Source organism: Scylla paramamosain, chromosome 5, assembly GCF_035594125.1.
Source record: "Scylla paramamosain isolate STU-SP2022 chromosome 5, ASM3559412v1, whole genome shotgun sequence".
Taxonomy (NCBI): Eukaryota; Metazoa; Arthropoda; class Malacostraca; order Decapoda; family Portunidae; genus Scylla; species Scylla paramamosain.
In genome coordinates, this window is record NC_087155.1 from 14,031,015 (window position 1) to 14,046,094 (window position 15,080).

General features: G+C 37.1%; 1 protein-coding gene across 2 annotated transcripts in view; it reads left to right on the forward strand.

Moving 5' to 3' along the window:
* The window catches only part of LOC135100547 (integrator complex subunit 3-like), a 35,421-nt gene that overhangs the window by 11,789 nt on the left and 8,552 nt on the right, over positions 1 to 15,080 (forward strand). For both annotated transcript variants that reach the window (XM_064003537.1, XM_064003536.1), the window contains exons 5-13: positions 492 to 615; positions 1,028 to 1,173; positions 3,192 to 3,423; positions 6,240 to 6,319; positions 6,983 to 7,581; positions 10,567 to 10,716; positions 11,550 to 12,037; positions 12,616 to 12,802; positions 13,341 to 13,818. In XM_064003537.1, the coding sequence (XP_063859607.1) occupies positions 492 to 615; positions 1,028 to 1,173; positions 3,192 to 3,423; positions 6,240 to 6,319; positions 6,983 to 7,581; positions 10,567 to 10,716; positions 11,550 to 12,037; positions 12,616 to 12,802; positions 13,341 to 13,818 (2,484 nt within the window). The remainder of the gene's footprint in view (positions 1 to 491; positions 616 to 1,027; positions 1,174 to 3,191; positions 3,424 to 6,239; positions 6,320 to 6,982; positions 7,582 to 10,566; positions 10,717 to 11,549; positions 12,038 to 12,615; positions 12,803 to 13,340; positions 13,819 to 15,080) is intronic.

Sequence of the window (15,080 nt, forward strand, 5' to 3'; positions counted from 1 at the left end):
TAACCTCCAAGGGAGGTGCCACACGTCATTGGTCTCACACAAGTGTGGGGAAATCAGTTGCAGTAGGAGAGAGTACTTGCTATGAAAGATACTCATTGCCGACAAAACTGCCCAAGTTGTGTGACTAATCACTCCAAAGTGAGGGCAGGAGTACTTTGTCTTCTTCATCAGGAGCCAAGGGACTTAAGAGAGTGGTGTGAATGTGAAAGTTATGTGCCTTGTCTTGGCTACCCTCCTTTTTTGGGGGGGAGGAGACAACCTTGGTATATGTATGTATGTATGTATGTATTTTTTTATTTCTCTCTCTCTCTCTCTCTCTCTCTCTCTCTCTCTCTCTCTCTCTCTCTCTCTCTCTCTCTCTCTCTCTCTCTCTCTCTCTCTCTCTCTCTCTCTCTCTCTCTCTCTCTCTCTCTCTCTCTCTCCTCTCTTACCTAACTGATGAGCAACAGAATGAAAGTGTGGTGGTACTCATTTGAACTCTCCTTTTCTAGGACTGCCTGATGATTGGGAGAGACCTGGTGCGGCTTCTTCAAAATATCGCTAAGATCCAGGAGATTGAGGCCTTCTGGAGAGACCTGATTCACAATCCCACCTCTTTGTGTCCTGGCTTTACAGGTGGGGTGACCTGAGCTTCCCATATAGCCATTCATTAATCCCTGTTTTAAAAATGGCATACTTATTTTGTTTTCCTCATACTGAAAAGCGTAGTTAAATGCTCTACAAAGATGTGAAATGACATATTGCAACCATTATTCAGTTGCAAAGTCCCTCAGAAAGTGTGTGGTTATGTGTATTGTGTATGTCATTTTGCTACTCCCCTCCAGAAAGATCAGTCAGTAAATTAGATCAGAAAAAGGAAAATGTCCCCTTGATTCAGCAGTATGAGCTATGTCATCTTGGTTCAGGCTAATGAATCCATAATATGTATTTCTTTGTTATCTATTTCTTCAAAATATTCATACTTTGTATATGATAATCATGTTTCACTTATTCTTTATCCTTGTTTTTTTTTTTTTTTTTTTTTCAGGAATCCTTCAACTTCTTCAAACACGAACTTCACGGAGATTTTTTGTAGTAAGATTAACTCCAGAAATGGAGAAGAAGATTGTGTTCCTATGTACAGATGTAAAGTTTGGTATGCAAAAGAGGTATCAAGAATGGTTCCAAAGACAGGTATGTAACATTCTTTGTATATCATATTCTTATCTAATATGGATTCTGTCAGCATTTACCATGACACTTCTGTAAGATGTCAGAAACTGTTATGCAGGACATCAGTGTATGGTTAGTTAAAATTTATTTCCTATAAACTGAAATGTGTTTTTAGAATTTAATTCTGATTTCCTTTCACAGTGTTTTGTAAAATACAATGATGATAATGATCATGATCTGTCTTTATACCAGGTCAACATTGATAGTGATAATCTATCTACATACAAGGCTGACATCTCTCCATCAGGTGGTTGATCAAGACAAGGCACCACATGCACACACACATGTTGAGTCAAGCCCACAAGTGTTCATTGACTTTTAAAGGGAGCCACTTCAGTGAAACACACTAAATGAGAGAAATACACTTGACAGCATTAACATAAATCAATGTCATTACCTTTGCTATTATTATCATTGCTATTAGCATCACCATTAATGTTATCCTTTTTTTGAAAGCTACAAACTCAGTGGTTGCAAGTTGCACTATGAATACCACTGCTCTAGGCCTCTAGGGGAGAGCTGCACCATAAGTGCTCCACTCTCTTGTCTGTCTGCACAACTTATTCTTGTGGCAGGATGGTTGGCAAGGATCTGGCCACTCATCCCCTTCAGGCCTAGGAATTGGTACTTTTGTCTCAGCCACCACCCTTTATGGGAAGTCAGCCTTATATATAGATGTACTTACCAGGCTGAAATCCCCCTTAAAGGGAGGCAGCCCAGACATTATGTAATATCTTGGCACATTGTGACATTAAAAATACTGGGGAGTGTGTGCTTACATATGTAGGTCAATAATTTATATACTTATTAATCTATCTACTTATTTTCCCATTTTTATAATTTTCTTTCTGGTAGGGGTTGAACAGGCCCAGCCACACACTGAGTGGCTGGATTGGAAGAACACTACCTTTATATTCCCTCCATGTCACAGAGGCAGCTAATCACGTTAGAATGAGAGGTCTTCAGTTTTCTCATTTGCAATTTTATTCTTACTGTAAGACAAAACTCGTATCTTGGCTTTACTGTCCTTTGTAAAAAAGGAATTTCAGCTTGGCATATAGATTGATAAAACAGATCATAATTTATAATCTTTAGATTTAGATATTTGGATTACATGTTACCATTACTTCCTTTACTTCATTACTTTTACTATCCATTCTTCTCACACTGTAGGCATTTCCTGAGCAAGTTTTATTGTTTTGAATTTCCAGTTTATTAAATGAATAAAAAAGGAAGGAGCAGAAGTGTATGAAAAGTTGCAAGATTTCTTTAGTCAGGATATTCTGTATGAATTGATGAAATTTCTGTGATTTAGGTGGACATAGAAGGCACTGGCCACATAACATTAGCCACTGCCTGTTTGATGTCATGCTGGTTGTCTTTCATTCATACCAGTGTGTCCACTACTATTTTTCTTATATTCTTAAACTTTTATCAAATACCATGCAATATTTTCTTTAACTTTTGAAAAATATATTCATGAAGAATTATTATACTATAGTACATACCAAATGCAGCATAAACTGCAGTACACACAGTTTTTAGGAAATATTTGAAATTAAGTAATCCATTTCTGACGTTAAAAATTTCTGAGTCTTCCAAAAGATGAAAATCATGAACTGTATGAACGATAATTAATTAATTATTTTCAAGACAAATGATAATATCTTAATAATTTTTAATCTATCCTCAGGATATGTACATCCCTTCTCATACATTTTCTGGCTCCACAAATAACATGTAGTATATGTAAGAATCTAAGGGGAATGAAAGAACAGTTGTATGCATGGAATGGTTGCCAGATGCCAGATGAAGGACTCAGGAATTTATCTGCCTTGGCAATACACAAACTGGATATTGATGTAGGGTGTTGACTTGATGGAATTGCATTAGTAGAATATAATTTGACATCAGCTCTCCAAAGATCATCAATACCAAATGGTTACTTTAAACATTCATTAATCTTGCCCTTCCCTCAGTACCTGAACACACCTGAGAGCCAAACACTGCGCTGTGACCTCATCCGGTTCATAATTGGCTGCATCCACCCTTCCAATGAGGTCCTCTGCTCAGACATAATTCCACGATGGGCTGTGATTGGCTGGCTTCTTTCCTCCTGCACATCACCAGTTGCTACAGCCAACTCTAAGCTGGCTCTTTTCTATGACTGGCTCCTTTACAACACAGAAACAGATAACATCATGAATATTGGTGAGCCTCAAAATTAGTTTGTAAGGTGTATGTATGTGTGTGTGTGTGTGTGTGTGTCAGTTTTGGGATGTATATTCATGTTTTATTTATAAGTTTATATAATATATTATTAGTGGTTTCATAAGTGATTGGCCCACTTAGAGGACAACCAGGAAATCTGAAATTCAAATTCTCAGTCAAATCTAGATTATTTAGAGTGGTTTTCTAACACATTGAAGCCCCATAAATTGTACAGAAAGAGTTGCAGATTAAGGAGTTATGTTATGAATTTGTGTCCTGCCGGTGTGTGGCTGGGAATCTGCATTCTGCTAAGGCATGCGTGTTTATATATGTATGCGTGCATCTATGCACTGGTGTGTGTGTGTGTGTGTGTGTGTGTGTGTGTGTGTGTTATACTGCAAGAGTGGTAAATATGCAAAAATACTGCAGTTATTAGTACCAGTATATAGTAGTATAACATAAAACATTTTTCCTTTTAAAGTATTTTAGTTTGAATTGGAGGTCTATGAAAAGCTGACAATATAAATTTCATTATTAATATAATATGGATACAGGCAAAATTATATATATATATATATATATATATATATATATATATATATACTATATATATATATTATTATATATATATAATATAATATTATATTATATATATATATATACATATAATATACATATTATATTATATATATATATATATATATATATATATATATATATATATATATATATATATATATATATATATATATATATATATATATATATATATATATATATATAAGCTCTATTACATAATATAGGGAAGGAATTCATAGTCAGAAAAATGTTTTCTTACTAGAGAAATCTGTAGTTTGGCGCATGCATGAGGGATAAAGAAAACACTGAAAAATTACTGTAGAATGATAATGGTTCCATAGAGATCATCACTTTCAGGCAAAACCTCATTATACTTCTGTTTTTTTTTTATGAACATTGCATTTTTCTTTTTGCATTGTTGTATATATAAAATAAAAATACTAACAAGACTGAAAAATTCTCTCTCTCTCTCTCTCTCTCCTCTCTCTCTCTCTCTCTCTCTCTCTCTCTCTCCTCTCTCTCTCTCTCTCTCTCTCTCTCTCTCTCTCTCTCTCTCTCTCTCTCTCTCTCTAGGAATTTGCACACAATTAAAATCTTTTATGTTTGCAAATACTGCTGGAGAAATTACAGTTAGCCTTCCACATGCTACCAATTTGTGCATTTTCATCAGTTTTCATGTTTTATATAATTTCCTTTCCTCAATCCTGATTAATACATTTGTTTTTATTTCATACATGTAAATACAATTTAAAAATTTGAATTGAGGTCATGCATGCAGTTCACATTCACTCTCCTCCCAGCCATGTTTACAAAACCAGAGCCAGCAGTATGTAAATACACTGACACCACAGGATCCCCCACAACCTGTGATTTTCATACAGTATTTGACAGATTTACTGTATCTGAACAGAATTATGCATCAGAACATGTAAGAAATTAGTATTATTGCACATTTACAGACTGCATATCCACATTCCTAGCCACCAGCATTGCATTTTTCTTCTGAAAAATTGTTTATAGCAACTGAGTGTGAGCTTTGTCAGCAGCAAACAGACCAACATTTTCCACTTATATTACTCAGTGCTGTATCTTATAATCAATGCAGTGGTGTAAAGTGCAAACATGTGCAACTAAGAAATCAGTTAATTAAGAAGTTCGAAGCCAGAGCCTCTGTAGAGGCTCAAATACACCACCAAGAAGCAGACTGTTTCAGATGTTAAAAAATTATAGGCCATGATTAAAGATTTTGTTGTGTGGATGTATGTATGTATTTAGGTGCTTTTCTTGACCACCTCACTGTAAAAAGGGATGTCAGCCTGGTGTACAGATAGATTATTTTTTACAATGGATGATGTTGTCTAACTTTTATGTCAAAAGCATTTTTGTTGCATTTGCACTGCATTATGTTAACTAATTTTCATGAGTAGGATTCAATCTGTTTTGTGTACAGTATTCTTTTATTTCTATTTTAGTGTTTGTATTGCTTATGTGTGATTTCTGTATGCTTACAGTATGTCATTTAGTTTTGTTTACCAAATTGCTTTTACTTCATTCACTTATTAATTTTGATCTTTTTGTTTTACACTATTATTTCATGCCAAATTTCAGTGATTCCGGTGTTTTGTATTGTTGATGTGCATTTGAATGCATAATTGTGTATTGTCTAATTCACAGCACATTTTAATTACCATAGATATTCTGCTTCACTACATTCTTTTGTGTGGATAGTTTGGATTCCTGCCAGTTTATCAATTTGTTTTATCTCTGTCTGAAAAATTGAGATTATTGTCCAAGCAATATTACTTTTTTAATTTATCATTTTCATTATTGCATTTTGCAAGGCCAGTCATAATCATCTGGCCTCTGCTTTCTAAACACAGTAATGATGACAAATAAATACCTAGAATGAACCAAAATGTACTTTGTGTCAGATCATCTGACTCACACAGCAGATTACCAAGCCTTCAGCTGGCCATGTTGTAAATCCATCTCAGAGAAACTCACCCCATAAAACACAAGCCTGTAGATTAGTAGTGCTGAGTAATCTTGGTCTTGATTGATTTTAAATGTCAACATCTTTATTGAATTTTCTACTGGGAAACCATACTTTATCTTAAGAAATAAGAAAATCATGTGTAATGAGCCCTGCCTATTTATTTTATTTTATCTTTTATTTTTTTTATTTATTATTATTATTTTTTTTTTTTTTCTCTCTCCTGATTAATCATACCTTCCAGAGCCTGGCATTCTGGTGATGTACCACTCCATGCGGCCACACCCAGTACTCACCACATCACTGCTGGACTTCATATGCAGAGTGAGTTGATTCACTTCATTTTGTCAGTAAATTTGGTGCTCCACATTGTTAGAAAAAGGACTCTATATATTATAAGAAATTTATTAACATCAATATCAGAACCAAATGTTTAGCTTTTCTGATTGTAAGTTGCTGATAGTGTGGCCAACTGCACTGTGCCTGGACTCCTGGGTTATAGTATGGTGGGCCATGACAATTTCAACTGGGGGCTGACAGGGCCAAGAGTGTGTGATGCATGTGTGTGAATGTGTGGTGACTCATCTGAGCCACTTCATGTGGGATTGCCTGTGTAGGATTGCTGGCCTCACATACAGATAGACACATAGATTGTAAGTTTGCAGTATGTTCCTAAAAGATACATAGATTGTAAGTTTGCAGTATGTTTCCAAAAATGCTCTGCCATTCATGAAATTCATTAAAAAATTGTTACCTTAATTTGTCACGGAATCTCTCTCTCTCTCTCTCTCTCTCTCTCTCTCTCTCTCTCTCTCTCTCTCTCTCTCTCTCTCTCTCTCTCTCTCCTCTCTCCTCTCTCTCTCTCTCTCTCTCTCTCTCTCTCTCTCTCTCTCTCTCTCTCTCTCTCTCTCTCTCTCTCTCTCTCTCTCTCTCTCTCTCTCTCTCTAAGTAGGATCTTTATGATGATTACTTTTAATTTATTTTCAGATAATTCCCAACTTCCATCCACCTTTGGCCGACAAAATACGAGCAGGAGTGCACAATTCCCTAAGACAGATTCTTGAGAAGCGAGTGGTACAGTCCTTGGAACCTCTTTTTGATAACCGTCATATGGATGTGGAATTGAGAAAGCTCATTCGTGAAACATTCCCTGAATTTTGTGCAAACTCTGTCATGGGAGAAGTGAAACATGATGACTTTGTGGCCCCTGTGTCCTCCCAGTCAGTCACCACCATGGACCTCCTGGCAGAAACTGGCCTGGACTTCGGCGCATCTGCAGTGAACAGTGACAGTGAAGTGAACAATAGTAATCATATTGGCGGCATGGAGGAGGCCATGTTTAGTGAAGACGAGGAGGAGCCACCAGCCCAAAAGCCACCTCCTCCACCTGTTGCTAAGATCAAAGTGGAGGAAAATCCAGTGACACCCCCATCACCTGTGGCAGAAATGGAGGATGTGAAACCCAAAGTGAATGATGTAAACAGTGTCGAGGAAAAGGTGGACCTCAGTAAACACTTAGAATACTTGGAAAATGACATGAAGACAATTATACTTGACTTGCAAAATGAAAAGGATACAAAACAGAGGTAGGCAAAAGTTTACCATGCTGACAGTGCATTGTATTTGTGTATTTTAAGTGCATTTTACGATTGCACATACAATCAAGGAAAGAGTACACCAATACACCTTGACTTACTCAAGGTCACAAAGCTTCAACAGTTTAGAAATGTTTTCATAATTGTTTACAAGACTTCATTTTTCTTGGCTGGAGTGTTATAACTTTTTCTCCCACACAGGAGTAATTTTCTTCCATTTTTTTTCTTATTGACTTCTTTATCTTTCCCTGGGGGTATAGTGACAACCTACATTCTCTCTCTCTCTCTCTCTCTCTCTCTCTCTCTCTCTCTCTCTCTCTCTCTCTCTCTCTCTCTCTCTCTCTCTCTCTCTCTCTCTCTCTCTCTCTCTCTCTCTCTCTCTCTCTCTCTCTCTCTCTCTCTCTCTCTCTCTCTCTGTATGTGCATGTACAGATGAATAAATGTATGTATGTGTGACTTCCTATGTGAATAGCAGAACACATGTAAGAGTTCGTGATGGTGTGGGCAAGTTCTTCCTAGTCAGAGTTTGTCTGGGTTATATAATGTCACCATGGTTGTTCAGCTTGCATACGTATGGTTTAGTAAAGGAAGTGAATATGAGGGCTTTAGGCAGAGGCCTGAGTTTTATCAGTGGGGAAGAAAGAGCATGGAATGTGAGTCAGCTACTCTGTGCTGATGATACAGCTCTGGTGGCTGACTCAGAGAAGAGTTTGGCCATGTTTGTAGGAGGAAGCTGAAAGCAGATGTTGGTAAGAGTTAAGCAATGCTTGAGTGAGATAAGTAGTGAAAAGATAGATGTAAGATTAAATGGAGAACTGCTGGATCTGGTGGGGATCTGGTGGATTTGTTTCAGGTATTTGGGATCAAAAGTTACAGTGGACAGGAGAGTTGAGACAGGTGAAGTGCATAGTGAAAGAAGTAGCAGAAGTACTTGGTGGACTGAGAAAGATCTTTTAGCATAGCATTTTGGGTATGAGTGTAAAGAGAGAGTTATTTGAAGGAATAGTGGTGTTTACTGTGCTGTATGGTGCCGAAAAATGGAGTATGGGAATAGCAGAGAAGAAACGGTTAAATGTAATGGAAATTGAGTGTTTGAGAGTATGTGTAGAGTAACATGGAGAAAGAACAAGAAGTGAGGATGTAGGAAGAAATTGTGTTTTGAGAGAGTTGGCTAGATGAGCAGATCAGTGTGTGTTACAATGTTATGGGTATGTGGAAAGAATAGGATAGAGGTGAATGGAGAGTGACAGAGGTGAGTGTATAAAAATGATGCAGTCTTGTCAACCCTTGGAAAGGGTGTGGATGCACTTCACAAGCCTCATTGTTGTATGAACCCAGTTATGGTGCAGGGCACTCCACAGGAAGTACCCTGCGTCTGCTGTGGTCCCATGATTGGAGTAAGTGCAAGGTATAGTATCATTATAAAGGGGCAGGGGTAAAACAGTGGATTTATGTGGCCAGCTGTGCTGTACCTGGGCTCTTATGGGTATAGGACAGTGGTTTGTGAGACTGTCACTATCCATGGAGGGCTGACAGGGCTAAGTGTATGAATGATATGTTTGTGAGTGTATGGTGCTCTGCCTGGGCCACCCTGTTTAGGATTGCCAGCCTGGTACATACATGAATAGATATTTGAGTTTGTGCACTTGGGTCCCTGGTTTCAATTGCTCCCTCTATGTGGAGATGTCAGTCTGATATATATATATATATATATATATATATATATATATATATATATATATATATATATATATATATATATATATATATATATATATATATATATAATGTATGTATGTAACTGCCTGTTTGTGTGCACATATGTTTTACGGAAGTGACCAGCCCCTAGTGGGGGTTCAAACTTATGCCAGCCATAGCAGCCAACACAGACTCAGCCCCTTTACCATTGAGCCATGAGGCAGTGTGTGTGTGTAGATGTGTGTGTGTTGGGAATGTCAGCAGCTGGCAAGGTTTAGGTTAGTGTAAAGTCAGACAGGGATGCAGGAGGCCAGCATGGTGACTCACCAGAGGTTAGGATATTTCTCTGCACTAGTAATGTTAATGAATAAGGTTGAGGATTTTGGTGAGCTGAATGAAGTGAAGTAGGTAATGTAGTTAATTGCTTATTGCTTATCATACAGATCTTTTAATTATTTTTCTGCATGTTTATTGTGTATTTGTTTGTTAAAGTGTAATTGTAGATCTTAGCCTCAGTGTTTTGTGAGGTGAACATTACACTGGGTCATTTATATATTAAAATGCCCAGATTTAGCTAAAGTGAAGAAAGTGGCTGGTACATATGGTAAGAGCAGCTCCTTTTGTTTTGGCATATTTTATTGAGATTCCTCAAAAGTATGCATCAGTCTTGGGTATTAACTGTTCCTTCTTAATATTGATGCCATGAAGAGTTGAGATCTTATTATCAGGATTGTCAGTCATTACTGGGTTATTCAGTCATGTCTACACATTTGCACAAGCTAACTATACATTCCAGCTGGTGTCATATAAGAAGGAATAGTTGGAGATTATGGGTTGTTGTGTTCTGTGAAGTAGGAACAAAGTGATTTTTTAATACATATAATGATACTGCACAAAACTTTTGGTATGTTGCATTGGGGTTGATAGAAACATTTCACTGCATTGGAAATGAAAGCATATATTATTAGGTACTCATACCAAGTATCATTGGAATAAGGAATGACTGAAATTAACATTTAGTGAAGTTTAGCTCTTAATGTATATGAAAGTTAAATGGAGAGAATGGAAACTGTAATGATAAATTGAAAGGCAAATCAAAATTATTCATTTTTATGAGCTGTTAATAAAGTGGCATCCAGAAACATTGTGGTTGTAGTGGATGAAAAATTTAAATATCCAGATCTTTAACATGTGTGAAAATTTCCTGACTGGCAGTTTCCACATCAAGAAGACATCAGTGGTCTCTTGTACTGCTAGTAGTAATCATAATTGTTTCAGGTGTGATCTGCTGCAAAAGCTGTGTGACTTGATATTCAGTGATGACTTGGACCAGATGGAGACAGTCAACCTGGCATACTGTCTCTGTCATCTCTTGTCTGATGAACTGACTCCTGGAACCTCCCTCTTGCCTCAGGATATTTCAGCTGAGTATGTTTTCTCTCTTGCTTATGAAAGAGGTGACTGAGAAAGTTGCTTTTTTCTTTGTTCCTAATTCATGTGCTAAGAATTTGGTATAAAACTAAAGGAGATGAATAGAACCTTTTTTTGTATACTAAGAAAAATATTATTGTTTTAAAGAAGTGTTAAATTCAAAACAATGGGATGGGTTTAGAAAGAGTTGAAACTGATTGGACTAAATATTTGGTGTTCAGAAGTTGATTGAGATTTGTGTGAGGAATGTAGATCACTGGATTTGTGAAAGCATGTGATAAAAGATAAAATACTAAGAAACGATGATGGACTAAGTATTCAAAAAAACATTGAACTTAGAGAATCAGAAACAATAATATTGACATGCATGTAATAAAGGAGTATTGGGGAATGGCATATAATGTGATTTAAAAATCCTTAGTGTGGGAAGATAGACCCTAACTGTTGAAATGTTCAAGTTTGGCAGAGAAACCACATCTGATTGCATGGATAACATGTAGTCTGCTTTGGGTGGAAAGAAAAGAATACAGAAAATACCTAGAACAAAAATTGTTTAAGAAAAGGATTGGTTTAAAATAAACATGTTGTATAGCTTGTATGTTTTAATTGATTTAAGATGGATAATTCTTGTTGGTGAAAACCAGGGGTCAACTTGTTTTATAAAAAATAGTAAGTATTACTTAGCATAGTTTAAACTATTACCGTAGTTTAAACACTTGCATCACATAAGTTATATGTTGCTGTTATTTATTTTTCAGAGTGTAGTTTTGAGTCATTTCATGGGCAATCATGGCTTTTGTGGTTGATGAACTTCTTTCTTGTACTTGCAGAAGCATTCAAGAAAGTTTGGGTAACCCTTTGTATGTTATCTTTGACAACCTCATCACACTGCCTGAGGACGATCACCGTCGCCAGCCCATACTTCAGTTATTGGTAGAGATGCACAAGACAACTTACCAAGTGGGCTACCATTTTCTCTACTTTCTGAAAGCCTCCAACATCAAGTCAGATAAAGTTCAGGAAAATAATGAAAGTTCCATATCAACATACAGGGACTTGTGTAAAGCTGCTGGACTTAAAGATTTCGCAGCATTTGTGATAAGGGACTTACGGTTCTTGGGTGAAGATGATCCCAGAGTGTTGAGTTGGATCATTCCTGATATATACAACAACTTCTCAAAACAGACGAGGGGCAATGCCGAGTTATTGCAGTTGGTGTTGGAGCGCTTAGACTCCTCCCAACTACATGACTTGGTGTGCATGGTGCTTCAAGGGTCCTTACAAATGTTTGACAACAGCTCATTTGCATCTATATTAGGTAAGCATCACATTGTTTGCTGGTTAGTCATTATAGATTTAGATATTAGTGTTTTATTCTTGTTTAATTTTGTCTCGGTCCCTAAAGGCCTGGTGGCTAACAACAGTTTTGATTAAGTTTTAGGTAATGTTTTGCATGTGTGTTTTTAAGTTTTTCTGTTTATTTACTTGTTTGTATTTACCTATTTCAAAATTTTTATTGGATTGAGAGAAGCTTGCTATGTTCTGTTTTTAAAATATATGTTTGGCTCTGCTTTGTCTTGGCTACCCTTCCTTGCAGGGATATCAGCATTGTAAATAGATGGACGGATTATGGTCAGAAGAACACAGCTTAACTGTACAATCTGTTGTTTGGATTGGCAGATGGGCATTAGAATACTGCCTCCACATCCCCTGTGTTGTCAAAAGGAACTAAAAAAGAGACCAAAGGAATGAAGATTCCCCTTGTCAGTATTAAATTCTCACAGTAAGATTACCCTTACCTTGGCTACCCTCTTTAAGAGGAATCTCAGCCTAGTATAAAATATTGTAGCTCATAATGTTATTATTTTAGAGTTAATATATAAATTGTCTTTTCAGAAAAGAGCTTGCAGTGGGAAACTGTAGAGCAGTTGTTTCTCTGGCAACTAGCAAAAGCCCATGAAATTCCTGTGGACTGCTGCCTGTCTGTGATGCCAAAGCTCAAGTTTACCTCACACTCTGCATTGGTGTCAAATACACATGGAGAAGCACTTTCAAATATCCTCATGATGCTGCGGAGAGAATCGTAAGTAAAGGCTAGTGCAAGCAAGAGCCTTGTCATTGTGTGGTCTACACAAATGAGATCACATTAAAAAAAATTAATCTGTGAATGCACTTAGGATTTATAAAACCAATGAAAAATTTCATTTATACAACTTAAATCAACAAATTAGCATATTTAAAAATCTCATCCCTTAAATAAATATTGATAAATGGTTCACCTAACAACTCTTGTTGTATCAAGATGTCAGAACAATAAGTCACCAGATATGTTTTGCAGCAAAGTTTGCACCATAATTTCCCATCAATATTATACATATATAGAATATATACATATAGAGGGCTGTTTAGAAACCCATATGGCAAATAGTAGCATTTACACTCTATTTGTGGTAATCACAGCTCTCATGCCTTAACCCAACTTAAATAGGCCTAATCAAGGTAATTTTTAGAGAATAATGGTACATCATATAAGGAAGTAAAGATACTAATTATGAAAACTTATTTTATCTTTAACTGTACATCAAACTCATGAGTTCACTTAAAGAGACCTCTTTTTGCAGACCCACTGGGATTCTTTTACGAACACTCTTACTTCGGGAGTTCAGAATGGAGGACCCTACTGTAGTGACCATCCTGCAGTACTGGGTCCAGCGGTACGAGGACAAGATGGCCAACCTCATCAATGAAGTGGTCAACAACAAGCCACAGCCCTCACCAAACAAACGCAAACGGAACCAAAGTACAAAAGCCAGTGCAGTGCCATTGGACCAAGTCTTGTCACACTTGAACCACTTGAGGACAGCTTGTGGCCAAACGACATTTTTTGCACTAGAAACCATGCAGGACATTTTGCAAACAGCCCAAAATCAGTGTAGTGAGACGCAAAAGAAAAAATATGGTGACCTTTTTGCACTTATTGAGGAGGAGGAAGAGGAGGAACCAGCACCAGAACCTCAGAGAAAACCCAAGCCCAGTCGAGGTAGGAAACCCAAAGGACGAAAAAAGCAAGAATCAGAAAGTGAAGAGGAAAGCAGTGAGGTAAATATTACACGTTTCTTGCATTTACTTTGGACTTTACTGGTAGTGGAAAACACCTATGTCACTTTTCTGTGGTATTACTTGATAGTGGACAGGATGGACAGAAATGCACATGAATTTAACCAGCTTTTCTCATCCACATATATGTTGTGTGGTAAGTTTAAAGTCTGTTCATATTAGAAAAGTAGATTTGCTCCAAGAAGCCCCTCCCTCTTTGCCAATTATTGTTCATTCCCTTGCACTTGATTAGCTGTCACCTGATTGGCTGTTGATGACACAAGGAAGTATATCACTGAGACATTCCAAGAGTGCATAACTGAGATTATTCAGTAAATTCCACGATTAGAAACACTTCTAATCATGTGATGGTATTCTGCTTACCAATCAGTAAGATTTACAAATTGTGGCAAATCAGTAAGGGAAGGCAGGCCATTCAAAATGGGCAGCATATCCAAGAAAATGCACGCTTTGTTATTTCCTACTTAGCACTCTCACTTATTTTTTTGACAATGACTTACAGGAATGAATTCAAGTCATCTCCTTGGCTTGGATACTTAGCCCGTTTTGAATGGCCCACTCTCCTTCAGTGACAATGCAAATTGTAGCATTTCTCAGCAAATCTTATTGATTGGTAAGCACAATGCCATCATACAGTTACATTAAAAGATCATGGAACTTACTGAATAATCACTTAATCATGTGCATTTGGTGCATTCATTAGATATACTTCCTTACATCATCAACAACCAATCAGGTGAAAGGGAGCAGTCTAAATTGCAAAGAGGGAGGAGCATCTTCGTAAAAATTTACCTTTACAATTTTGAATAGACTGTACAATAGGTGGCATCATGTGGGAAAGGAAAAAGGAAACAGTAATGCTTGAGGTATATAATACTATTAGAAGACACTCCACTTACTGTTTTTGCTCTGCTCATGTGCTCTTCTCTCCTACCCTGCTCTGTCCCCTGCTTTCCCTTTTCTTCCCTACTCTTCCTTCTCTCTCTTTTTTTTTCTCTCTCTCCCCTTCTATCCTTGTTCTTTTTTTTCTTCTCCCTATTTTCTCCAGCTCCTCCTTTTCTTCTCTTTTCTCCTTTGTTGTTCCTTTTCTCTGTCTGTTATCTCCCCTACTCTACCTCTCACTTCTCCCTTCCCTTGCTCCTCCTCTTCCTCTTGCTTTCCCTCTCTTGTGCTCTTCCTCTTCTCTCTCTCTTCTCCTCTCCCTCTTTTCTTTTCCTTTCCTCCTCTCCTCTCCTCTCCTCTCC